General features: G+C 25.3%; 1 protein-coding gene across 1 annotated transcript in view; it reads left to right on the top strand.

The window, feature by feature from the left end:
* The window catches only part of LOC145260685 (tRNA pseudouridine synthase Pus10-like), a 91,371-nt gene that overhangs the window by 51,802 nt on the left and 11,733 nt on the right, over positions 1 to 27,836 (top strand). The window contains exons 13-16 of the mRNA XM_080119070.1: positions 913 to 989; positions 5,609 to 5,664; positions 22,555 to 22,672; positions 26,053 to 26,096. Coding sequence (XP_079975196.1) covers positions 913 to 989; positions 5,609 to 5,664; positions 22,555 to 22,672; positions 26,053 to 26,096 — 295 coding nt within the window. The remainder of the gene's footprint in view (positions 1 to 912; positions 990 to 5,608; positions 5,665 to 22,554; positions 22,673 to 26,052; positions 26,097 to 27,836) is intronic.

The raw sequence follows: 27,836 nt of genomic DNA, 5'->3' as shown, positions 1-27,836 counted from the left end.
TACCGCTTCATTAGGGACAGACATTTTTATGCTCATCTCAAAAAAGGTTCAGTTCTATTTACTACACAAGCAGTTGTTTCCACGTTTTACTAATATTTTTATATTTGAATATGTTTTTTTTTTTTTATTATTCTCATATCCGTGGGGCACTTATCTGCGCTAAGAATATACATGAAGACCATAATAACAAAGTCACATACTCCTCCTCACCAAAAATCGATGTGACTTTTGCTATTGTTTCCCAGTTTTTTGAAAAAAAAAAAAAAGCATACTTACCTGAACATTAAATTTGTTGCAATACATTTTCTTGTAAGAGTATATGCAAATAAATAATTCAAAAAATTTTGTCAGCAATGGAAAATGCAAAGTTTCTTCTGTGATTTAAGTAAACAATTTGCAGGCTTGTTTAACAGCCTTCAGAAACCTGTATTTTTTTTTAAATCCTAGAGACTTTCTGGACAATGTAATACAATTTCAATTCATAATTGTTTTTCAATAATTTATTGTCACCTAAGATGTCATATTAGCATGTTTTTTTTGTTTTTTTTTTCTGAATCAAATTTCATCAGCAAAGAAAAAAATGATTAAGTTTTGGTGCTTCTTTTTATTATTAGAATTAAATTAAAAAGTCGAAAACTGAATTTCAAGTAAAATCAATGGCATGTCACAGTAATGAACATATCCAAAAATTGTGAAAAACGATAAGGTAGAAAATTAATTATTATTGAATTGAGTTTTACTAAATTGGGCTAAGATTTTCAAAGTTTTCAGAAAATAATCCCCCCCCCCTCCTTGTTATAATTCGAATGCTAGGATCTCTCTTTTTTTAGCAAAACTCAATTTTAGTTTATTGTCCCTTGCTGTTTTTTTTTTTTCTTGTTTTATCTGAAACATTTCTTTTTTTGATTCTAGGTCGGCCATTTGTCATTGAACTTGTCAACCCCAAAAAATCGAATTTCCAGCCGGAAGATTTTGTACAAATGCAAGAGGTTTGTTTTTTTTAAATAACATGATTTTATCTTTATAAAATAGAACCTTTATCCTCGCCTGGCCTCCGGGCCTTGATAAGTGGTGATTCCTGTGGAAAAAAAAAAATTTTTTTTTATTTTATAAAATAACATGGTTAAAAAAAAATTATTGTAATGTTTTTTTTATAAGTGGATATAAGAGATTGATTACACATATAAAGACCGTTCATTTACTACGTGGCAATACAAAAACATACGCTGGGACACATACATCCTCCTTCTCAGTGGGGCAGTCATCATCATCATCAAGTTGTGTTCTGCCTAGTACAGGTATTGATGGCTATGGTTCTCCATCTATCTCTCTCTCGAGGCATTCATGAATTCATTGTTGCTCATCATTTTTGATGTTGCCCAGGTGTTCAGACTGTCAACATGTTTCTTGCTGTTGTTCTCTGCTTCTTCTACCCATCATCTTTCCCGTCAAGCTAATCTGTTCTATTCCTTTCTATGTTTGCCATTTCTAATACCTCCTGGTTTGTTTTCTTTTCTGTCTACGATATTTTCAGAATTCTCCTCAGGAACCAAGTTTCAGTTGTGCTATTGGTGATTGTCACCCACTCACAACTGTATAATAGAACAGACCGTTCGGAATATTCTGTGGCAACTAGAGATAATAAAATGCTTATCTTTTGGTGATTGTGTTTTTCACCGACAATTGTCCAAAGCTAATTACTGAATGAAAAATGTCTTTTCAACTTTTTAAATAAAAGTTGAAAAGACATTTTGTACTTTTGGTACTTGTAACAGTGTGATCAAGACATTAAAAAATGAAAATATAAAAAAAAAAGTCATATTGTACGTATCCATTTTGACATGGAGATCTCCAAAAAAAATTTCACTTAATTTGATCGAGTAGTTTTTATTTTTTTATTTTATTTATTTATTTATTTATTTTTTATTTTTTTTTTATTACATTTTCACCCCAAACAAGGCACATTGTTACTTTGGTGTAGGGGGCTACTATCAGGGGCAACATCTACTGGGGTACTATTTGGGCAGCAAGGTGTCTATTCACGTTACACTTGAACTTCTGCACGTCAGTACAGTTGAGGAAGCAGGGACCTGGAGTGGAATTCCAAAGTCTAGCGGTTCTGGGGAAGAAACTACTGGAGTAGAAATATCTTTTACATCTAAGGATCTCTACTGTGTGGGGTTGGGATTTAGCTGCCTGTTGGGTATGTCGAGGGTGTTTACGTCATGGGGGCACAAGTGCTTGCAGTTCGTCAGAGCATTCTCCATTAAAATACTTGTAGAACAGGCAGAGGGATGCAACGTTTCGTCGATGGGACAGAGGCTGAAGCTTAGATGCCAGTTCAGGGCCGATCAGATTGGCGACTCTCTTTTAAACCTTGTCTAGGAGCGAGAGACTAGTAGCAGATGCACCAACCCAAATATGACAACAATACTCCATACATGGGCGAATAGTGGCCTTATAGAGGTACAAGATACTTTCAGGTGTTAGTAGTTTTCTAGCACGGTAGAGAGAGCGTACCTTCTTTGTAGCGGCCCTGGCAATGCTTTCAATGTATCTTTCCCATATAGGAAACTCATGTATCTTTCCCCATAGGAAACTCATGTTTCCTGTGAATGTTAGGCCAAGGAGTTTGAAAGATGTACTCTCAGATAAAGAGTCGTTGGCCATTGCATTGGTGGTAGAGAAGGTTTCTTGTAATTATTGAAGGAAACTAGTTTAGTCTTGGCATTATTGAACGTGACCATCCATTTTTGTCCCCATTCCACTACAGATTGGAGGTCATCCTCTAGTGTTTCACAATGCCAGCGTTTTACAAGGTCATATGATGGAGCATAAGTAAGTTTCTTTTATTTCATCAAAAGTCTCCTGTGGTGCACATCCTTTCAAATACAAAAACCGGATCACTGCTCAACATTCAACAGGCTCCATTTCACACCTGACTCAGTTCAAACACCTGTAAAACAGAAACCACAATTAGTTCAGAGCTGTAATCTGCCACATAACCCGTAGAGATATAAATCATTGCACATGCAAAATTTCAGCTAGATCAGACAACTGGAAGTGGGTCCAGGGGCATTACTTATTGCACACTCCTACTACATACTCATCATGGAACGAAAATGTCATATTCCAAAAATCATATGGGTTTAGCTAGTAACTTTTCTATTTGCTTAGTAAATGAAAATATTTAGTTGTCAAAGGTCAACTTAAGATGAATTTGTCCATAGAGCCGTGAACCTTCATAAAGTGACAGAAAAACAAGATAAAAAAATAATTTTTTTTATTGTTTAAAACTTTAGGTTTTGTATAAAAATCTGTACTCCTATAAATTCGTTTTTCCTTTTTTTGTGTATTGCTATTCATATTAAAAACCTTTTTTTCTATTTATTTAAAAAGAAAATACAACTTTGTTATATATGATCGTGGAATTTCCTCCATCTGCAAAAGATCTAGCTAATTTGCATATTCTTTTAAACATTCATTTTAATTAATTTCCCTATTAGTTTTTATCGGTTTTCTTATGGGATGATCATCTTTAGTTAACTATTACGTGTAATTATATTCATGCAGATATTCTATGATTTATACTTGCGTAATATTTGCGTAAAAAGATTATAGTAAACACAAGCCCCTTTCTATAAATATTTATGTATGCATATATATATCTGTTTAAAAAAATTTTGCCTACCAAACGCCTGTCAGTTTTTGGCCTACAGATATGGAACTTCATATATAGGGTATTTGGACCCATGCAAAACTTTATATCTGGGTTGCTAGGGAAAATCGGTACAAAAGTGAAAATTAAAAAAAAATGAAATTTGTCAGGTGAAGGTTGAACGACGGCATTACAAATATGCTTGTGTCACCTAATAGCTATTGGTTCATGTTTTAAATTTTTAGCCTTGCAGCAAACGTGTCTTCATAGTTCGGGTCAAAGGAAAAAGTAAATCTTAATCTAAACGTTTTGGTTTTGATTCTTGGTAGTGGCGCACAAGTCATTTTTTTTTACTTTTTAAATCATTACTATATATCGAGTCCAATATAATATTATGATAAATACGAAATCTGCATTAATCAAAATATCATATTTAAGCGGCTTGTTATATATATATATATATATATATATATATATATTATAAGGTAAAATTAAAAGCCAAGAACAATGCGAGATTTTTTTTTTTATATAGAGTAAAATTAAATGCAAACAAAAGAAATAAAGTTCTTTTTTTTTTTGAGATTTATATCACCATTGAATACAACAGAAAAAAAAAAATTACTGTTGTTTAGAGTTAAAATTTGTGTGAAAAAGAAAAAACAAACAACAAAAAAAAGAACTTTATTTCTTTTGTTTGCATTTAATTTTACTCTATATAAAAAAAAAAAAAAAAAAATCTCGCATTGTTCTTGGCTTTTAATTTTACCTTATAATTTTCTTCAACAATGCTTCAAGCAAACTACAACCTACTTATATATATATATATATATATAACTTTGGGAGGATGAGATGCAGGTAAAATATTTTTCGATATAAGGAAAATGGACTCCATACTCTTCACTGTTAAAGTGTTTTTATTCAACAAGTCTGATGAAAGTCTGTTCTTGTGAAAATTTTCAAACGACATAATGTTTGAATTTGTCCGAATAGTCTTGAAACAATTGTAACTAACGATTAAATACACAATTTGTTGCTATCAATTTATTCCTTGGTGTCTTGATTTTGTTAAAACAATATATGAATGCTCAATTATGAAATATGATAATTTTGTAGCTTACAGTTTAAGACATCTTATTTTGACTTAAAACTTATTGGTATAGAAACGATTGTCGAATTTTCAATTATATAAACCCAGTAAAATTCTGAATACTATAAATAAGATATATATATATATACATATATATATTATTTTTCAAAATACAATTATCCACTGACACGTGTTTCGTCATCTACGACCCACCAGAGTGGCTGAATCTAGCGAGATTCGAAATTGGCACCTCGTGATAAGAACCCTAAACCTCTACCACGCGGCTAACCTCGCCGGACTACTAAATGTATCACTTTTACGTAGATGTCTTTATTTGTCTCCGCCAGCGATACTTTCTTGAATGAACTCAAGTATTTATACGAAAGTGCATTTTTACCCAAATGCTTGTTGGGAATAATTTTCCCATTGACCAATCTGGTACCCCCTTTAATGGAGAGCGGCATATATATTATTTTTCAAAATACTATTAGTGACCTCGCAGGGGAGACAAGCAAGCCAAAACAAAAAAAAGAACTAAGCAAAATTCATCCCAAAGCAGCAAAACTAAATCTGGCCTGCCAGGACACTATATATACAAATGTAGGCAAATTCGGTATAATGCATTTATATCACAAAAATAAAGAAAATAAAAACTTGTCTACATCGAAAATGTAGTTAATTTGTATTACGTTTCATTTAGACGTGACACGATCCAAAAAGACATCATTATTTTTAAAATATCAGGTGCTTCAATTAATTATCATCGACTTTATACTTTTTTTTACACTCAAGGGTAAATTTACCTCTGTTTGAGAACCTCTGGCTTATATAATGATATAATTTTTTTTTTTTTTTCTTTTTAGGAAATTAACTCTAGCACCAAAGATATCTTTATCCGTGACCTTCAATCTGTTTCAAGGTGAGAAAAATTAATTCAGAAATTGAGTGTATAAAAAAAAAGGAATCAAAAAGTGTTTGCGTTTTGAGTCGTAACGAATTGTTTTTCAAGAAAAATATTTTTTTTTTTAAATTTTCTTCCCTTGTTGAATATTTGATCTGGTGTACCAGGTATAACACCTGGCTAGAAGAAATGACACTCAGCTGATTAACAGAGATATTTACCTGGTTAGAAATTAAATATCTGGTGATTTGATGTAGAAACACCTGCAAAGGTCACCTACAGGTGGACACATGCCCGAGTAAACGATATATGACTAAAAGTCATGCACTGTAAAGCAGCTTTGTCACATTGGGTGTGTAGGTGAAATTTGCGAAGGGATGTTTCAGTTGTGGTTGAAAAACATTAATTTACCTGGGTGAAGATTGAGTGAAATAAAAAAAAAAACAAAAAAACAGCTTGTTAGCAAATTTGAGAGATCAATTTCTCCATTGTCTTTGACTCTACTCACTCGTCGCAATGGAGAAATAAAAAAACGTCGTAGTGACTGCCTTGTGAAAAAAGTTGAAAATCTGCGGGTTATGAATTAATATTTTATGACCGCAATGTCCCAGCTAGAAAGAGTCTACAGATCTAATAGAGCGATCGAACTATCAAGTAAGAAGTCAGAGATCAAACTAACCAACAGGTGGTTTTATCAATAATTTGCAAATGGTGTCTGGGCTAGCTCGCTCCTACCCTAAGATTAGCCCCAGAGGGAATTGCCAATCAAATGCTCCAATGGACACCTGATGGAAAAATTATTAAATCATTTCTCTCCGATAGATTCATAAGAGTAGTGGTTGATGGGCAGAAATCAGAAGCTCACAGTATTAATGCTGGAGTCCCTCAGGGGTCCATCCTGGGCCCAACTTTCTTCCTGATCTACATTAATGATCTTCCAAATCATAGCTTAAGATCATTTGTAGACATTTATGCTGATGACACTACTATCTATGGTAGCACGTAAACGACCAAGTTCTCTCCAATTCTCTTTTCTCTGATCTGGAGCAAGTGTTTGTAAAAAAATGAATCGTGGGAAATTTGATCGCAATGGGAAGAAACTTTAGGGACGAATCGGATCGGGTTTCAGAGAGAAAACAATGGCATACATTGATGGCCTCATCACTCGCACGGGAGTTATTTTAAGTAAATTGCTATGTGGAGACAGGATAGGAAGTCTGGTCAAGAGAAAATGCTTGGCTGCATATGGTATATGAGACATATCTAATTTCGTACACGCAACCAGACATTTTTTGGGGGGCAGACTTTTTGTCCTGTCTCCGTATAACAAAATGCAGATTTTCCACTTTCAGGAAAGGTGACGATTTTATTTTATAAAACAAAATATTAAAATTTGACGATTTTATTTTATAAAACAAAATATTAAAATTTGACGATTTTATTTTATAAAACAAAATATTAAAATTTGACTATTTTATTTTATAAAACAAAATATTAAAATTTGATGATCTTATCTTATAAAACAAAATATTAAAATTTGACTATTTTATTTTATAAAACAAAATATTAAAATTTGATGATCTTATCTTATAAAACAAAATATTAAAATTTGACGATTTTATTTTATAAAACAAAATATTAAAATTTGATGATCTTATCTTATAAAACAAAATATTAAAATTTGACTATTTTATTTTATAAAACAAAATATTAAAATTTGACTATTTTATTTTATAACACAAAATATTAAAATTTGACTATTTTATTTTATAAAACAAAATATTAAAATTTGACTATTTTATTTTATAAAACAAAATATTAAAATTTGACTATTTTATTTTATAAAACAAAATATTAAAATTTGACTATTTTATTTTATAAAACAAAATATTAAAATTTGACTATTTTATTTTATAAAACAAAATATTAAAATTTGACGATTTTATTTTATAAAACAAAATATTAAAATTTGACTATTTTATTTTATAAAACAAAATATTAAAATTTGACTATTTTATTTTATAAAACAAAATATTAAAATTTGACTATTTTATTTTATAAAACAAAATATTAAAATTTGACTATTTTATTTTATAAAACAAAATATTAAAATTTGACTATTTTATTTTATAAAACAAAATATTAAAATTTGACTATTTTATTTTATAAAACAAAATATTAAAATTTGACTATTTTATTTTATAAAACAAAATATTAAAATTTGACTATTTTATTTTATAAAACAAAATATTAAAATTTGACTATTTTATTTTATAAAACAAAATATTAAAATTTGACGATTTTATTTTATAAAACAAAATATTAAAATTTGACTATTTTATTTTATAAAACAAAATATTAAAATTTGACTATTTTATTTTATAAAACAAAATATTAAAATTTGACTATTTTATTTTATAAAACAAAATATTAAAATTTGACGATTTTATTTTATAAAACAAAATATTAAAATTTGACTATTTTATTTTATAAAACAAAATATTAAAATTTGACTATTTTATTTTATAAAACAAAATATTAAAATTTGACTATTTTATTTTATAAAACAAAATATTAAAATTTGACGATTTTATTTTATAAAACAAAATATTAAAATTTGACTATTTTATTTTATAAAACAAAATATTAAAATTTGACTATTTTATTTTATAAAACAAAATATTAAAATTTGACGATTTTATTTTATAAAACAAAAAATTAAAATTTGACTATTTTATTTTATAAAACAAAATATTAAAATTTGATGATCTTATCTTATAAAACAAAATATTAAAATTTGACTATTTTATAAAACAAAATATTAAAATTTGACTATTTTATAAAACAAAATATTAAAATTTGACTATTTTATTTTATAAAACAAAATATTAAAATTTGACTATTTTATTTTATAAAACAAAATATTAAAATTTGACGATTTTATTTTATAAAACAAAATATTAAAATTTGACTATTTTATTTTATAAAACAAAATATTAAAATTTGACGATTTTATTTTATAAAACAAAATATTAAAATTTGACTATTTTATTTTATAAAACAAAATATTAAAATTTGACTATTTTATTTTATAAAACAAAATATTAAAATTTGACTATTTTATTTTATAAAACAAAATATTAAAATTTGACGATTTTATTTTATAAAACAAAATATTAAAATTTGACTATTTTATTTTATAAAACAAAATATTAAAATTTGACTATTTTATTTTATAAAACAAAATATTAAAATTTGACGATTTTATTTTATAAAACAAAATATTAAAATTTGACTATTTTATTTTATAAAACAAAATATTAAAATTTGATGATCTTATCTTATAAAACAAAATATTAAAATTTGACTATTTTATAAAACAAAATATTAAAATTTGACTATTTTATAAAACAAAATATTAAAATTTGACTATTTTATTTTATAAAACAAAATATTAAAATTTGACTATTTTATTTTATAAAACAAAATATTAAAATTTGACGATTTTATTTTATAAAACAAAATATTAAAATTTGACTATTTTATTTTATAAAACAAAATATTAAAATTTGACTATTTTATTTTATAAAACAAAATATTAAAATTTGACTATTTTATTTTATAAAACAAAATATTAAAATTTGACTATTTTATTTTATAAAACAAAATATTAAAATTTGACGATTTTATTTTATAAAACAAAATATTAAAATTTGACGATTTTATTTTATAAAACAAAATATTAAAATTTGACTATTTTATTTTATAAAACAAAATATTAAAATTTGACTATTTTATTTTATAAAACAAAATATTAAAATTTGACTATTTTATTTTATAAAACAAAATATTAAGATTTGACTATTTTATTTTATAAAACAAAATATTAAAATTTGACTATTTTATTTTATAAAACAAAATATTAAAATTTGACTATTTTATTTTATAAAACAAAATATTAAAATTTGACGATTTTATTTTATAAAACAAAATATTAAAATTTGACTATTTTATTTTATAAAACAAAATATTAAAATTTGACTATTTTATTTTATAAAACAAAATATTAAAATTTGACTATTTTATTTTATAAAACAAAATATTAAAATTTGACGATTTTATTTTATAAAACAAAATATTAAAATTTGACTATTTTATTTTATAAAACAAAATATTAAAATTTGACTATTTTATTTTATAAAACAAAATATTAAAATTTGACGATTTTATTTTATAAAACAAAATATTAAAATTTGACTATTTTATTTTATAAAACAAAATATTAAAATTTGACTATTTTATTTTATAAAACAAAATATTAAAATTTGACGATTTTATTTTATAAAACAAAATATTAAAATTTGACTATTTTATTTTATAAAACAAAATATTAAAATTTGATGATCTTATCTTATAAAACAAAATATTAAAATTTGACTATTTTATAAAACAAAATATTAAAATTTGACTATTTTATAAAACAAAATATTAAAATTTGACTATTTTATTTTATAAAACAAAATATTAAAATTTGACTATTTTATTTTATAAAACAAAATATTAAAATTTGACGATTTTATTTTATAAAACAAAATATTAAAATTTGACTATTTTATTTTATAAAACAAAATATTAAAATTTGACGATTTTATTTTATAAAACAAAATATTAAAATTTGACTATTTTATTTTATAAAACAAAATATTAAAATTTGACTATTTTATTTTATAAAACAAAATATTAAAATTTGACTATTTTATTTTATAAAACAAAATATTAAAATTTGACGATTTTATTTTATAAAACAAAATATTAAAATTTGACTATTTTATTTTATAAAACAAAATATTAAAATTTGACTATTTTATTTTATAAAACAAAATATTAAAATTTGACGATTTTATTTTATAAAACAAAATATTAAAATTTGACTATTTTATTTTATAAAACAAAATATTAAAATTTGATGATCTTATCTTATAAAACAAAATATTAAAATTTGACTATTTTATAAAACAAAATATTAAAATTTGACTATTTTATAAAACAAAATATTAAAATTTGACTATTTTATTTTATAAAACAAAATATTAAAATTTGACTATTTTATTTTATAAAACAAAATATTAAAATTTGACTATTTTATTTTATAAAACAAAATATTAAAATTTGACTATTTTATTTTATAAAACAAAATATTAAAATTTGACTATTTTATTTTATAAAACAAAATATTAAAATTTGACGATTTTATTTTATAAAACAAAATATTAAAATTTGACTATTTTATTTTATAAAACAAAATATTAAAATTTGACTATTTTATTTTATAAAACAAAATATTAAAATTTGACGATTTTATTTTATAAAACAAAATATTAAAATTTGACTATTTTATTTTATAAAACAAAATATTTAAATTTGATGATCTTATCTTATAAAACAAAATATTAAAATTTGACTATTTTATAAAACAAAATATTAAAATTTGACTATTTTATAAAACAAAATATTAAAATTTGACGATTTTATTTTATAAAACAAAATATTAAAATTTGACGATTTTATTTTATGAAACAAAATATTAAAATTTGACTATTTTATAAAACAAAATATTAAAATTTGACTATTTTATTTTATAAAGCAAAATATTAAAATTTGACTATTTTATTTTATAAAACAAAATATTAAAATTTGATGATCTTATTTTATAAAACAAAATATTAAAATTTGACTATTTTATTTTATAAAACAAAATATTAAAATTTGACTATTTTATTTTATAAAACAAAATATTAAAATTTGACTATTTTATTTTATAAAACAAAATATTAAAATTTGATGATCTTATTTTATAAAACAAAATATTAAAATTTGACGATTTTATTTTATGAAACAAAATATTAAAATTTAAATATCTAAGAAGAGAAATTTATATTTCCATTATTTTTTTTTAGCATTGTTGAATTGAAACTATAGAAAGTTAAAAAAAAAAAAATAAAATAAACAATTACGCAAACAAGTACGCAATATTCCAAAAATCGTGTAAATTTATCAAGTAGTTTTTATTAACTAGGAAAATCAAATTTTATGACAAAGCGAAAAGAAGCTGTTTTGTGTCACCATCTTAAAAAAAAAAATAAGGGAAGATAACTCTACAATAATTAAAACTTGCAAAATCAGCCTTATAATGCTAATTGTTTCACATTAATTGCTTAAAATTATCTAAAAGTGATTTCCTTTATAGAGAAAGTGAAAAAAATGCAATATTTAAAAAACAATTTTATTTCAATTTTTTTTTTTTTTTTTTTTCTCTTATTCTCCCCAAGCAAGGCATATTGACACCTGGACATAAGGGGCTACTCTTTATAACTGGCTTTCCGGCATCTAGGGATCTCTGTTATTTAATGGAATGAGAAAAGTCAGTTGCTTATCTACTTAGGTGTCTGCTCATTTAACTTCTTTATTTGATCGTCATATTTATCAGGCCGTGACCGTCTAATTTCTAAATGCCTTTCTTAACAGTTGTGCTCGTCTAGTCTCTAGATATGCGTGTGTCAGAACATATAATGTTATATCGTCACGTGGGAGATATATGTTATAAAACGTGACATATGTTGTATGTGAAAATATTCCATAACGACGTACACATTGAATAGTTGGGTTTTATATTTTATTTTTTTTTTTGTTTTATTTTACTTCAGTCGAAGTTCTCAGAAATCAAGGGGCCCACGACCTGGAGCTAACACTTGAACTTTATACGAGATACATAGATATTCGAATGTTCCATTTAAGTTTTTTATTTCTCAAACACTGAGTTAGTAAAGAAATTGAGAACATAATTTTCCTTTCCCCAATTAACCATTTTCATGCGTTGTAGTGTATCTTTTGTTTTGGTCTCTTGGTCTTACTGAATTCCAGGACAAGAATTTATCTAGTCTGGTGGAGTATCCAGCTTCGTTCTATTACTTGAGGTAACATCACTTGGAGAAGGTGCACCATTCCTCGTAAAAGCTAATTAGGGTTAGCCATAGTGAGGAGATCTTATTTAGGCAGCGAATACTACGTAATTTTGAATATTTGATCAGGGTTTTACGTCTATGGGATAAGTATCCTCATGGCAGGTTGTTCTGACAAACCCCTGTACAGAGAGACCTTAGACATTCAAGGACAGTGTCTAGTAGGCATTGAAGTTCTCTCCAAGTAGGCATTCAGGTTCTCTCCAAGTAGGCTTTCAAGTTCTCTCCAAGTAGGCTTTCAAGTTCTCTCCAAGTAGGCTTTCAAGTTCTCTCCAAGTAGGCTTTCAAGTTCTCTCCAAGTAGGCTTTCAAGTTCTCTCCAAGTAGGCTTTCAAGTTTTCTCTTTATCTATATAATCATGTACGTGTAAATGCGTGTATGTATATTCGCCGTATCATTTAGTTGATCGTCTAGTGTGTATATTTTAACATTTATGCAACATTTCTAACAGGAAATGATTGACGTGGACGTATCGAAACAGTTGTAGACAACCGTTCTTTTTTAAGAGATGTAAATAAACGCAACACATGCGTAAATTATTTATGGACATTTTTTCTCGTGATCTGGCCGGCATTTTTCAGTGATTACACGCTCTTTACATCTTGGTTGTCGGAAGTGATGCCGCTTCTCACGTCATCTTGAGTCTTCCGTTTTCTCTGATGTCCGGCTAACGACTGACTAGAATCTCCCCAAATCTACATACATCACATGTTTCTTTACGTCACATTGTTACGTGTCTCGGACCAACCTATTTCAGCCTCAATCTAGTTATTTGTTTATGCAAACGAAAAAATAATGTTTGCATTTATTTTATATTTTCACATTCCTTTTGCCATTTTATTATATTGTATGTCATTCATTTTTTTCCCAATTGTTTATTTTTCTAATCATAATAATTGATCCAGTGACCAGCCGTCACTCAAATCAATTAATAATAATAATAATAATAATAATAATAATAATCAATTAATAATAATAATAATAATCAATTAATAATAATAATAATAATAATGATGTTTTGACCCTTGGCCCACAGTTAACACAGATACTACGCTATGATCACAGCCTAAAGGGTCATAACATTACAATAATACAAATATACATGACGTCATAGCTGTCTTCTGCTGATGCCTTCTTCACCAACGTCTTGGTGAAGCTGGTTCTGCTACAACAATACAACAATACAACAATGCAACAATACAACAATGCAACAATACAACAATGCAACAATGCAACAATACAACAATACAACAATGCAACAATGCAACAATACAACAATACAACAATGCAACAATACAACAATGCAACAATGCAACAATACAACAATGCAACAATACAAAAATGCAACACTACAACAATACAACAATGCAACAATACAACAATGCAACAATGCAACAATACAACAATGCAACAATACAACAATGCAACAATACAACAATACTTGTGGTAAATGGGAACCCAAGACGAATGGTTGTTTTTATATATTTTTTATTCACTCTTCAGGCGTTTTCGTCACAGCAGACTGGAGTGAATGGTAATCCTTAGCTTGTGGTTCCATTTGGAAACCGTTGCCCCTTTATGGGGAGACTTGTTTTTTAACGCATCTTGTCTTTTTAAAATTCTGAACCCAACTCACTAAACCAAAACCCTTGACATGTCAGATATGGTTCCCGTTTGCATACCTTCTGGTGCAACTTGATCAGTCACCTAATTTGAGGCCCTGTCGGTGGGGCATTAGAATACGCCGACTGCCCCCCTGCAGAGGGTAAAAGTCCCTCAATGGGAGTCCTGGATATGACCTTAAACTATATCCAGTGGTGAGGCCCCAGCTTGCGGGCTTTGGGGAGTGTGGAGCCACCCTTTAATTACCATTGCTCCCAGGTCCACTCTGACCCGGAGTGGTAGTACCTGTTAGGGTCCCAACTATGGGTTGAATAGAAACCGACGTGAAAACAACAAATATATTCTATTAAAAAAAATTTTTCTTCAAAATCTTTGGATTCGGCATTAAATAACCCGAAAAGGGTTGATATGCCGTAAAACAAAAACATCCAACCAACCAACCAACCTAATTTGATACATGTCACAACATGACCTTTGACCCTTTCTGCACCTGCAATTCTCGCTCAACTTATTGTTTCCCACAATTCAATTTGTTGAACGAGATCGATAGACAATTAGATAAATAGATAAACCGATAATTGAATAAATGCTTCTTACCCGGCGTTGCCTAGCGATTACATAACATCTACAGTGAAGGGGTGGGATTTTACGAAAACGCAAAAAGAGGCTGTTTTGCTTCAGGATCTTAAAAACAAAACAAGGGAAGATAACTCCACAATGATTCAAACTTGCAAAATATGCCTTCTAATGCTAATTGTTTCACGTTAATTGCTTCAAATCATCTAAAAGTGATTTGCTTTATAGAGAAAGTGAAAAAAATGCAATATTTAAAAAAAAAAAATGTATTTTTTAATTAATTTTGTTTTTCTTTTATTCTTTCTAAACAAAGCATATTAACACCTGGACATAAGAGACTACTATTTAAAACCATGTCTGCAGCCGACTATGTAGAGCGTTGAGCAGTGAGATATCTGTCCTCAGTATATTTAAATTTCTGCATGTTGGCATAGTCAGGAAACAAGGAATAAATTCCAAAGTCTAGTTGTCCAACGGAAAAAAACTTAGAAGGGTTTCCAGTATCTAGGGATCTTTACTGTGAAGGGGTGAGATTTTGTTTGTTGGGACTATTTACATCAAGTGGATATAAGTGCTATAAATTCATCACAGCACATTCTATTAAAATATTTGTAAAACAGACACAGGAATGCAACATTGCGGCGATGGGATTGGGGTTTGTGTTTTTGAAACTTTAATTTTCCGGTGAGTAAAATGAGATTGTTATTAAACTTAATATTTTGTTAACATTGAAATAAGATTTGTTATTAAACTTAATATTTTGTTAACATTGAAATAAGATTTGTTATTAAACTCAATATTTTGTTAATATTGAAATAAGATTTGTTATTAAACTTAATATTTTGTTAACATTGAAATAAGATTTGTTATTAAACTTAATATTTTGTTAACATTGAAATAAGATTTGTTATTAAACTTAATATTTTGTTAATATTGAAATAAGATTTGTTATTAAACTTAATATTTTGTTAACATTGAAATAAGATTTGTTATTAAACTTAATATTTTGTTAACATTGAAATAAGATTTGTTATTAAACTTAATATTTTGTTAATATTGGAATAATATTTGTTATTAAACTTAATATTTTGTTAACATTGAAATAAGATTTGTTATTAAACTTAATATTTTGTTAATATTGGAATAATATTTGTTATTAAACTTAATATTTTGTTAACATTGAAATAAGATTTGTTATTAAACTTAATATTTTGTTAACATTGAAATAAGATTTGTTATTAAACTTAATATTTTGTTAATATTGAAATAAGATTTGTTATTAAACTTAATATTTTGTTAACATTGAAATAAGATTTGTTATTAAACTTAATATTTTGTTAACATTGAAATAAGATTTGTTATTAAACTTAATATTTTGTTAACATTGAAATAAGATTTGTTATTAAACTTAATATTTTGTTAACATTGAAATGGGATTGTTATTAAACTTAATATTTTGTTAATATTGAAATAAGATTTGTTATTAAACTTAATATTTTGTTAACATTGAAATGGGATTGTTATTAAACTTAATATTTTGTTAATATTGAAATAAGATTTGTTATTAAACTTAATATTTTGTTAACATTGAAATAAGATTTGTTATTAAACTCAATATTTTGTTAACATTGAAATAAGATTTGTTATTAAACTTAATATTTTGCTAACATTGAAATAAGATTTGTTATTAAACTTAATATTTTGTTAACATTGAAATGGGATTGTTATTAAACTTAATATTTTGTTAATATTGAAATAAGATTTGTTATTAAACTTAATATTTTGTTAACATTGAAATAAGATTTGTTATTAAACTTAATATTTTGTTAACATTGAAATGGGATTGTTATTAAACTTAATATTTTGTTAACATTGAAATAAGATTTGTTATTAAACTTAATATTTTGTTAACATTGAAATAAGATTTGTTATTAAACTTAATATTTTGTTAACATTGAAATGGGATTGTTATTAAACTTAATATTTTGTTAACATTGAAATAAGATTTGTTATTAAACTTAATATTTTGTTAATATTGAAATAAGATTTGTTATTAAACTTAATATTTTGTTAACATTGAAATAAGATTTGTTATTAAACTTAATATTTTGTTAACATTGAAATAAGATTTGTTATTAAACTTAATATTTTGTTAACATTGAAATAAGATTTGTTATTAAACTTAATATTTTGTTAACATTGAAATAAGATTTGTTATTAAACTTAATATTTTGTTAACATTGAAATAAGATTTGTTATTAAACTTAATATTTTGTTAACATTGAAATGGGATTGTTATTAAACTTAATATTTTGTTAACATTGAAATAAGATTTGTTATTAAACTTAATATTTTGTTAACATTGAAATAAGATTTGTTATTAAACTTAATATTTTGTTAACATTGAAATGGGATTGTTATTAAACTTAATATTTTGTTAACATTGAAATAAGATTTGTTATTAAACTTAATATTTTGTTAATATTGAAATAAGATTTGTTATTAAACTTAATATTTTGTTAACATTGAAATAAGATTTGTTATTAAACTTAATATTTTGTTAACATTGAAATAAGATTTGTTATTAAACTTAATATTTTGTTAACATTGAAATGGGATTGTTATTAAACTTAATATTTTGTTAACATTGAAATAAGATTTGTTATTAAACTTAATATTTTGTTAATATTGAAATAAGATTTGTTATTAAACTTAATATTTTGTTAACATTGAAATAAGATTTGTTATTAAACTTAATATTTTGTTAACATTGAAATAAGATTTGTTATTAAACTTAATATTTTGTTAACATTGAAATAAGATTTGTTATTAAACTTAATATTTTGTTAACATTGAAATAAGATTTGTTATTAAACTTAATATTTTGTTAACATTGAAATAAGATTTGTTATTAAACTTAATATTTTGTTAACATTGAAATAAGATTTGTTATTAAACTTAATATTTTGTTAACATTGAAATAAGATTTGTTATTAAACTTAATATTTTGTTAACATTGAAATGGGATTGTTATTAAACTTAATATTTTGTTAACATTGAAATAAGATTTGTTATTAAACTTAATATTTTGTTAACATTGAAATAAGATTTGTTATTAAACTTAATATTTTGTTAACATTGAAATGGGATTGTTATTAAACTTAATATTTTGTTAACATTGAAATAAGATTTGTTATTAAACTTAATATTTTGTTAATATTGAAATAAGATTTGTTATTAAACTTAATATTTTGTTAACATTGAAATAAGATTTGTTATTAAACTTAATATTTTGTTAACATTGAAATAAGATTTGTTATTAAACTTAATATTTTGTTAACATTGAAATGGGATTGTTATTAAACTTAATATTTTGTTAACATTGAAATAAGATTTGTTATTAAACTTAATATTTTGTTAATATTGAAATAAGATTTGTTATTAAACTTAATATTTTGTTAACATTGAAATAAGATTTGTTATTAAACTTAATATTTTGTTAACATTGAAATAAGATTTGTTATTAAACTTAATATTTTGTTAACATTGAAATAAGATTTGTTATTAAACTTAATATTTTGTTAACATTGAAATAAGATTTGTTATTAAACTTAATATTTTGTTAACATTGAAATAAGATTTGTTATTAAACTCAATATTTTGTTAACATTGAAATAAGATTTGTTATTAAACTTAATATTTTGTTAATATTGGAATAATATTTGTTATTAAACTTAATATTTTGTTAACATTGAAATAAGATTTGTTATTAAACTTAATATTTTGTTAACATTGAAATGGGATTTGTTATTAAACTTAATATTTTGTTAACATTGAAATAAGATTTGTTATTAAACTTAATATTTTGTTAACATTGAAATGGGAGTTGTTATTAAACTTAATATTTTGTTAACATTGAAATAAGATTTGTTATTAAACTTAATATTTTGTTAACATTGAAATAAGATTTGTTATTAAACTTAATATTTTGTTAACATTGAAATAAGATTTGTTATTAAACTTAATATTTTGTTAACATTGAAATAAGATTTGTTATTAAACTTAATATTTTGTTAACATTGAAATAAGATTTGTTATTAAACTTAATATTTTGTTAACATTGAAATAAGATTTGTTATTAAACTTAATATTTTGTTAACATTGAAATGGGATTGTTATTAAACTTAATATTTTGTTAATATTGAAATAAGATTTGTTATTAAACTTAATATTTTGTTAATATTGAAATAAGATTTGTTATTAAACTTAATATTTTGTTAACATTGAAATAAGATTTGTTATTAAACTTAATATTTTGTTAACATTGAAATAAGATTTGTTATTAAACTTAATATTTTGTTAACATTGAAATAAGATTTGTTATTAAACTTAATATTTTGTTAACATTGAAATGGGATTGTTATTAAACTTAATATTTTGTTAACATTGAAATGGGATTGTTATTAAACTTAATATTTTGTTAATATTGAAATAAGATTTGTTATTAAACTTAATATTTTGTTAACATTGAAATAAGATTTGTTATTAAACTCAATATTTTGTTAATATTGAAATAAGATTTGTTATTAAACTTAATATTTTGTTAACATTGAAATAAGATTGTTATTAAACTTAATATTTTGTTAACATTGAAATAAGATTTGTTATTAAACTTAATATTTTGTTAATATTGGAATAATATTTGTTATTAAACTTAATATTTTGTTAACATTGAAATAAAATTTGTTATTAAACTTAATATTTTGTTAACATTGAAATAAGATTTGTTATTAAACTTAATATTTTGTTAACATTGAAATAAGATTTGTTATTAAACTTAATATTTTGTTAATATTGAAATAAGATTTGTTATTAAACTTAATATTTTGTTAATATTGAAATAAGATTTGTTATTAAACTCAATATTTTGTTAACATTGAAATAAGATTTGTTATTAAACTTAATATTTTGTTAACATTGAAATAAGATTTGTTATTAAACTTAATATTTTGTTAACATTGAAATGGGATTGTTATTAAACTTAATATTTTGTTAATATTGAAATAAGATTTGTTATTAAACTTAATATTTTGTTAATATTGAAATAAGATTTGTTATTAAACTTAATATTTTGTTAACATTGAAATAAGATTTGTTATTAAACTTAATATTTTGTTAACATTGAAATAAGATTTGTTATTAAACTTAATATTTTGTTAACATTGAAATAAGATTTGTTATTAAACTTAATATTTTGTTAACATTGAAATAAGATTTGTTATTAAACTTAATATTTTGTTAATATTGAAATAAGATTTGTTATTAAACTTAATATTTTGTTAATATTGAAATAAGATTTGTTATTAAACTTAATATTTTGTTAACATTGAAATAAGATTTGTTATTAAACTTAATATTTTGTTAATATTGAAATAAGATTTGTTATTAAACTCAATATTTTGTTAATATTGAAATAAGATTTGTTATTAAACTCAATATTTTGTTAACATAGAAATAAGATTTGTTATTAAACTCAATATTTTGTTAACATTGAAATAAGATTTGTTATTAAACTTAATATTTTGTTAACATTGAAATAAGATTTGTTATTAAACTTAATATTTTGTTAACATTGAAATGAGATTTGTTATTAAACTTAATATTTTGTTAATATTGAAATAAGATTTGTTATTAAACTTAATATTTTGTTAATATTGAAATAAGATTTGTTATTAAACTTAATATTTTGTTAATATTGAAATAAGATTTGTTATTAAACTTAATATTTTGTTAACATTGAAATAAGATTGTTATTAAACTTAATATTTTGTTAACATTGAAATAAGATTTGTTATTAAACTTAATATTTTGTTAATATTGGAATAATATTTGTTATTAAACTTAATATTTTGTTAACATTGAAATAAGATTTGTTATTAAACTTAATATTTTGTTAACATTGAAATAAGATTTGTTATTAAACTTAATATTTTGTTAACATTGAAATAAGATTTGTTATTAAACTTAATATTTTGTTAATATTGAAATAAGATTTGTTATTAAACTTAATATTTTGTTAATATTGAAATAAGATTTGTTATTAAACTCAATATTTTGTTAACATTGAAATAAGATTTGTTATTAAACTTAATATTTTGTTAACATTGAAATAAGATTTGTTATTAAACTTAATATTTTGTTAACATTGAAATGGGATTGTTATTAAACTTAATATTTTGTTAATATTGAAATAAGATTTGTTATTAAACTTAATATTTTGTTAATATTGAAATAAGATTTGTTATTAAACTTAATATTTTGTTAACATTGAAATAAGATTTGTTATTAAACTTAATATTTTGTTAACATTGAAATAAGATTTGTTATTAAACTTAATATTTTGTTAACATTGAAATAAGATTTGTTATTAAACTTAATATTTTGTTAACATTGAAATAAGATTTGTTATTAAACTTAATATTTTGTTAATATTGAAATAAGATTTGTTATTAAACTTAATATTTTGTTAATATTGAAATAAGATTTGTTATTAAACTTAATATTTTGTTAACATTGAAATAAGATTTGTTATTAAACTTAATATTTTGTTAATATTGAAATAAGATTTGTTATTAAACTCAATATTTTGTTAATATTGAAATAAGATTTGTTATTAAACTCAATATTTTGTTAACATTGAAATAAGATTTGTTATTAAACTCAATATTTTGTTAACATTGAAATAAGATTTGTTATTAAACTTAATATTTTGTTAACATTGAAATAAGATTTGTTATTAAACTTAATATTTTGTTAATATTGAAATGAGATTTGTTATTAAACTTAATATTTTGTTAACATTGAAATAAGATTTGTTATTAAACTTAATATTTTGTTAACATTGAAATAAGATTTGTTATTAAACTTAATATTTTGTTAATATTGAAATAAGATTTGTTATTAAACTTAATATTTTGTTAACATTGAAATAAGATTTGTTATTAAACTTAATATTTTGTTAACATTGAAATAAGATTTGTTATTAAACTTAATATTTTGTTAACATTGAAATGGGATTGTTATTAAACTTAATATTTTGTTAATATTGAAATGAGATTGTTATTAAACTTAATATTTTGTTAATATTGAAATAAGATTTGTTATTAAACTTAATATTTTGTTAACATTGAAATAAGATTTGTTATTAAACTTAATATTTTGTTAACATTGAAATAAGATTTGTTATTAAACTTAATATTTTGTTAATATTGAAATAAGATTTGTTATTAAACTTAATATTTTGTTAACATTGAAATAAGATTTGTTATTAAACTTAATATTTTGTTAATATTGAAATAAGATTTGTTATTAAACTTAATATTTTGTTAATATTGAAATAAGATTTGTTATTAAACTTAATATTTTGTTAATATTGAAATAAGATTTGTTATTAAACTTAATATTTTGTTAACATTGAAATAAGATTTGTTATTAAACTTAATATTTTGTTAAGATTGAAATATGATTTGTTATTAAACTTTTAATATTTTGTCAACATTGGAATGAGATTGTCCATTTATTTTCTTGAATTTTTATATGAAAGGTTTTTCGTGCAAAAAAAAAATAAAATGTAAGAATCCATGAATTATTTGTGAATTTGTTTTGATTTGATTTTTGTTTAAATTTTTCAGAGACGAAATTACAAATCTGAAAGAGGGTGAGATTGAAAAAACGAAAAGTTATTCAGCGATTTGTTGGTCTGAAAGCTGTTTATCCCAAGAGAACCTTGACACATTAGCAACTTTCAAAGTAAAGAGATTTTCACATTTTTTAAAAACTTTTTTGTAACAATCATTACAATTATGTACATACTGCCTGTTCTATAAGTATTTTAATGGCGAATGCTCTGACGAACTGCAAACGCTTGTGCCCCCACGACGTAAATACCCTCGACAAACCCGACAAGCAGCTAAATCCCACCCCTTCACAGTAGAGATCCTTAAATGTAAGAAAGCCTTCTACTCCAGTAGTTTCTTCCCCAGAACCGCTAGACTTTGGAATTCCCTTCCGGGTCCCTGTTTCCCCAACTGTACTGACATGCAGAAGTTCAAGTGTAACGTGAACCGACATCTTGCTGCCCAACTCCCTACATAGTATCCCAGTAGCTCATGTCCCTGATAGTAGCCCCCTACATCAAAATGGCAATGTGCTTTCTTTCGGGTGAAAATGTAATAAAAAAAAAAAAAAAAATTAAAAAATTAGCAGGGAGACCCGACGTTGCCCGGATTGAATGATGATCAGCAAATGTTTCACACTCCCATATTTTCATTGTTATTAAAATCGGTGAAATCCCCCATTTTTCAATCAAATTGATTGTCTGCTCTACTTAGGGACCCATCGTGGTGCACCAAGAGGAAGCTTCACATGCCTTCTTACAGTGACTTAGTCCACAATACATTGTAGTCTACATTGCACTGTAGAGAACCTACTGTTTTATAAACTTATTTTATATATATAATGGCTTGAATTAAAGTTTAAAATGCAAAAGTCAAGTATCATGCTTTAATTGTGCTATAAACAACATTCATTTCGAATGCGCCCCTGTCATATCAAAGAACCTGCTGGTGATTCTATATGCCTAACATTACTGTTTGTGCGGTGAATAATGGCTTGAATTTAAGTTTAAATTGAAAACATCAAGTATCATGGTGCAATTGTGCTTGAAATATTCATTTCGAATGTGCCCCTGTAATATCCAAGAACTTGCTGTTGATTTTGTATGTTGGGATTTTTTTTTGATTATCGATACTTATCGAAGACATTCTGATGCGAAAACCTATATAAGAACACTACCAGGCAGATAAAATGCCTTTGTGTGAAATTTCATAAAAATTGGCTCAGCCATTTAGGAGTCCATAGGGAACACACACACAATAATAATTTATATAAATGTAGAGATAGAGATTTTATTGTTTTTTGGTTTCTTAAACCTAAAATGAAATTCAATTTAACTCGATCAATTGTGCGGTACTTCTGCATTTACCGACCCACAGCTTCCACAAAGTCTCTCAGATTTGCTCGGCCGCTATAACGGGAACAACCGGAAAAATACAGTTGCAGATGAAATGGTGCTATAGACATAGCTGAGTGCTTATTCAGAATAACACTTATTTAAAAAAAGAAAGAATACATAAAAATCTTTATGATGTACGTACCTGTCAAGGAACGAAGATGTCATATTCCAAAAGTCACGTAAATTGATTAAGTAGTTCTTTTTTTTTTAACTAAGAAAATCAAATTTTATAGCAAAGCAAAAAGCGGCTGTTTTGTGTTGCCATCTTGAAAAAAACAAGCGCAGACGATAACTCCACAATAATTTAAACTTGCGAAATTAGCCTTTTAATGCTGTTTCAAATTAATCACTTAAAATCATTTAAAAATTATTTTTTTTACATAAAATAAAATCTACTTGATCAATTTAAGTGATTTTTGGAATATGCCTTTTTTTGTTCTGTGACCGGTACATTATAAAGATTTTTTTTTTTTTAGTTTTGTGTTTTCATCGGGGAGGTTATGTCATATATCGATGAATAGATGGTCTTGTTCTTATTTAACTGGGTATGAATTCTCTTTATTTAACGGCTTGTTTAGCAATTTGTTTATCTGTCTGTTTAATGGACCGTGAACGTCTAGTGTATAAGTTTGTCTTAACGGCGTACTCGTCTAGTCTCTTAGTGTCAATTGTCACAGTCGGTGAATTTTAAAAATGCAATCTGAACATACACCCTACTGAAGCCCAATTGTCACAGTCGGTGAATTTTAAAAATGCAATCTGAACATACACCCTACTGAAGCCCAATTGTCACAGTCGGTGAATTTTAAAAATGCAATCTGAACATACACCCTACTGAAGCCCAATTGTCACAGTCGGTGAATTTTAAAAATGCAATCTGAACATACACCCTACTGAAGCCCAATTGTCACAGTCGGTGAATTTTAAAAATGCAATCTGAACATACACCCTACTGAAGCCCAATTGTCACAGTCGGTGAATTTTAAAAATGCAATCTGAACATGAGGACATTTTAGAAGAATGTTATGCAATAAAATTTTGTTTTAAACTTGGAAAAAATGACACAGAAATGTATGGAATGCTTCAGGCTGCTTTTGGACCATCTTGCATGAATTGAGCATTAGTTTTTGAGTGGCATAAGAGATTCAAGGAAGGCAGGGAATTTTTGAGGGATGATGAGAGTGGTGGGAGGAGTGAAGAAAGCATGTATTTAATTTGGTCATAAATAAATCTCATTTTGAACGAACAATTGTTTCATTCTCTTTTTCCTCTCTATATCTGTTAGAATGGCCTGTCGCTTGATTATCTGTTTGTGTATTTCTTTTAATTGTTTAGTCTTTGTTTAACTCTCTTTTACGGTCCGTGATTGTCTGATCTCTAAGTGTTGGTGCATGTGTGTCAGAACATATAATACGAAAAAAAACATGACGACATACCTGTCTTCTGTTGGTACCTTCTTCTGTGGGGATTCGCCTACATCTTGGGGAGCTGGTTCTGTTAACAAAGATACTTTCAAGACAAACACAAGATGAGTGAATGTTTTTAGATATATTTTTATTCACTCCCAGGCATTTTATCACAGCAGTACTGGAGTGAATAACGATGTTTGGCTTGTGGTTTCTCTGCATCCATTTGGAAATGGTCGCCCCCCCCCCCTTATGGGGAGCCGGTTTAACCCATATTGTCTCTTTGGCATCTCAAAATCTAACTCACTAAAATTAACTCAGTTTATTCAAACCAGAACCTCTGACACGTCGGATCTGGTTCCTGTTTGCATACTTTCCAGTGCAAACTGATCAGTCAACTAAGTTTGATACATGTCACAACATGGCGCTTCGACCCTTTCTGCACCTGCATGCTCGCTGAATTATCATTTCCCATGATTCAATCTATTGTTTACTTTGCTAGATAGACAATTAGACAGATAGATAAACAGATAACTGAATAAATGCCTTCTACCCGGCGTTGCCCGGCTATTACTTAACAAAGTTAGGATTATGAAAAACTGCTTTTTTTTATCATTTTAATAAAAAAAAAAAAATCTTGTCTTAGTATTTAAAATTTCCTACAAAAATGTTTCCAAATATTTTCTGATGAATTTCCGTTTGTCTTTCAGGATCTTGTTCTTCTACAAAAGACACCAATTCGTGTTTTGCACAGGTAACCATTTTTTTCCCCCCCTTTTTAGATGTAAAACCTTTTCAACATCAAAATGAAAATTTTAAAGATGAAATTAGAAAAAAAATTCAAAAGGTTAATACCTGACGGATTTCACTTCTTATGGTGTCAGTTTTGAATATTTACAGAGAATCCGGAAATCATCGAATCATTTTACAATTTTGAAAGCCGCTTTTTTTTTTTGAAAAATTTAAAACCTAAAATTCTATTAAAAATTATGGAAAAGTATTATATTATTCTGCTTTTAACATAATAAACTTCAGGATTTCATTTTTCTGGTGAAATGAAAAGTTGTTTAGAAATAACGGATTTTAATAAATTTTAATTAGTTTTAGAAAAAGCAGTTTTTGATCGATTGGTGGTCACTATATATATATATATATATATACTATATATACATATATATATATATATACATATATATACTAGTAGACTTTTTAGTTTGTTTGATAGTCCCCACAATACCACATTTACTCTAGACGTTTTCTCAGAAACTACTGGGCCAATCTGGCTGAAATTTTGTATGGATCTTTGTTATGATAAGGTGCAGTGTATAAAGTATTATATCTTTTTCAATGCACAGATAGGGATTATTATTTAATGAATTTTTTTCTAATTTTCACGTATTATGCATCTGAAGCATTGCCCTTTAAGATGGTACCAGTTTCGACCCAGTCCAATGCCGATGACAATAGTTTTCGTTGTGTCTGTCAAAAGGTTTTGGGGGACATACAAACACACATTTTGCATTTTATATAATAGTTAGGATTATTATTTTAATACAGAAATTAGCACAAACCATATTTAACCATTAATTTGGTATAAAGCATTCTATCTATCTATCTATCTATCTCTCTGTCTGTCTGTCTCTCTCTCTCTCTCTCTCTCTCTCTCTCTCTATATATATATATATATATATATATATATATAGAGAGAGAGAGAGAGAGAGAGGGTACAGCAAAGTGAGTGCAGATGTTGGCTTTATTTATATATATATAGAAACTACTGGGATAACCTGGCTGAAATTTTGTATGGATTTTTGTGATGATAAAATGTATTATGATATACGTTTGATGCAAAGTTAGGGATTAAGGATTTGGGTTAGGATTATTATTTAATGTAAAAATGAGCACTTTGACTATTTTACCTATCCGTTTGGCAGAAGAAATTTATTCTAAGTCAACAGCCTATAACTTTTGCCCACTTTTAAGGATCTAAAACGTTAACGGCCTAAGATGTTAATGTCCTAAAAACTCTAATTTATTTTATTGCGGACTATTATCCTCATCTTTTTAGTTGTTGTTTCACAACGTTTCGGCCAACTGATCCTCGGGCCTTCGTCAGGTGGTAACCGCGACGGGATAGGAACTCCGAATCTCCTAACTGCATCCTCAGAAATTACTGCCTTCCATAGTTGTTGTCGTCTCACCACGTTTTGGCCAACTAAACCTCTGGCCGGCTTTGAGTAGGATTGAAACCGCTATCTCCAGACAATGCTCACCTGGAACCGTAGAGATTCAACGTCTCTATCCACTGCACCACAGGCCTAAAAAAGATGAGGATAATAGTCCGCAGTAAAATAAATTAATAAAAATACTCATCTCAATAATGAATTCCAATTTGATTGAAAAAAAGTTGTTTTTTTTTTGGGGGGGGGGGTCCAGCATATGGGCAATGCTGGACACCCACCTGCTAGTACATCATAGTACTTAATGCACTGCA

Source organism: Euprymna scolopes, chromosome 36 (assembly GCF_053919585.1).
Source record: "Euprymna scolopes isolate OS-2025 chromosome 36, ASM5391958v1, whole genome shotgun sequence".
Lineage (NCBI taxonomy): Eukaryota > Metazoa > Mollusca > Cephalopoda > Sepiida > Sepiolidae > Euprymna > Euprymna scolopes.
This window is presented reverse-complemented; position numbering and strand designations above follow the sequence as displayed.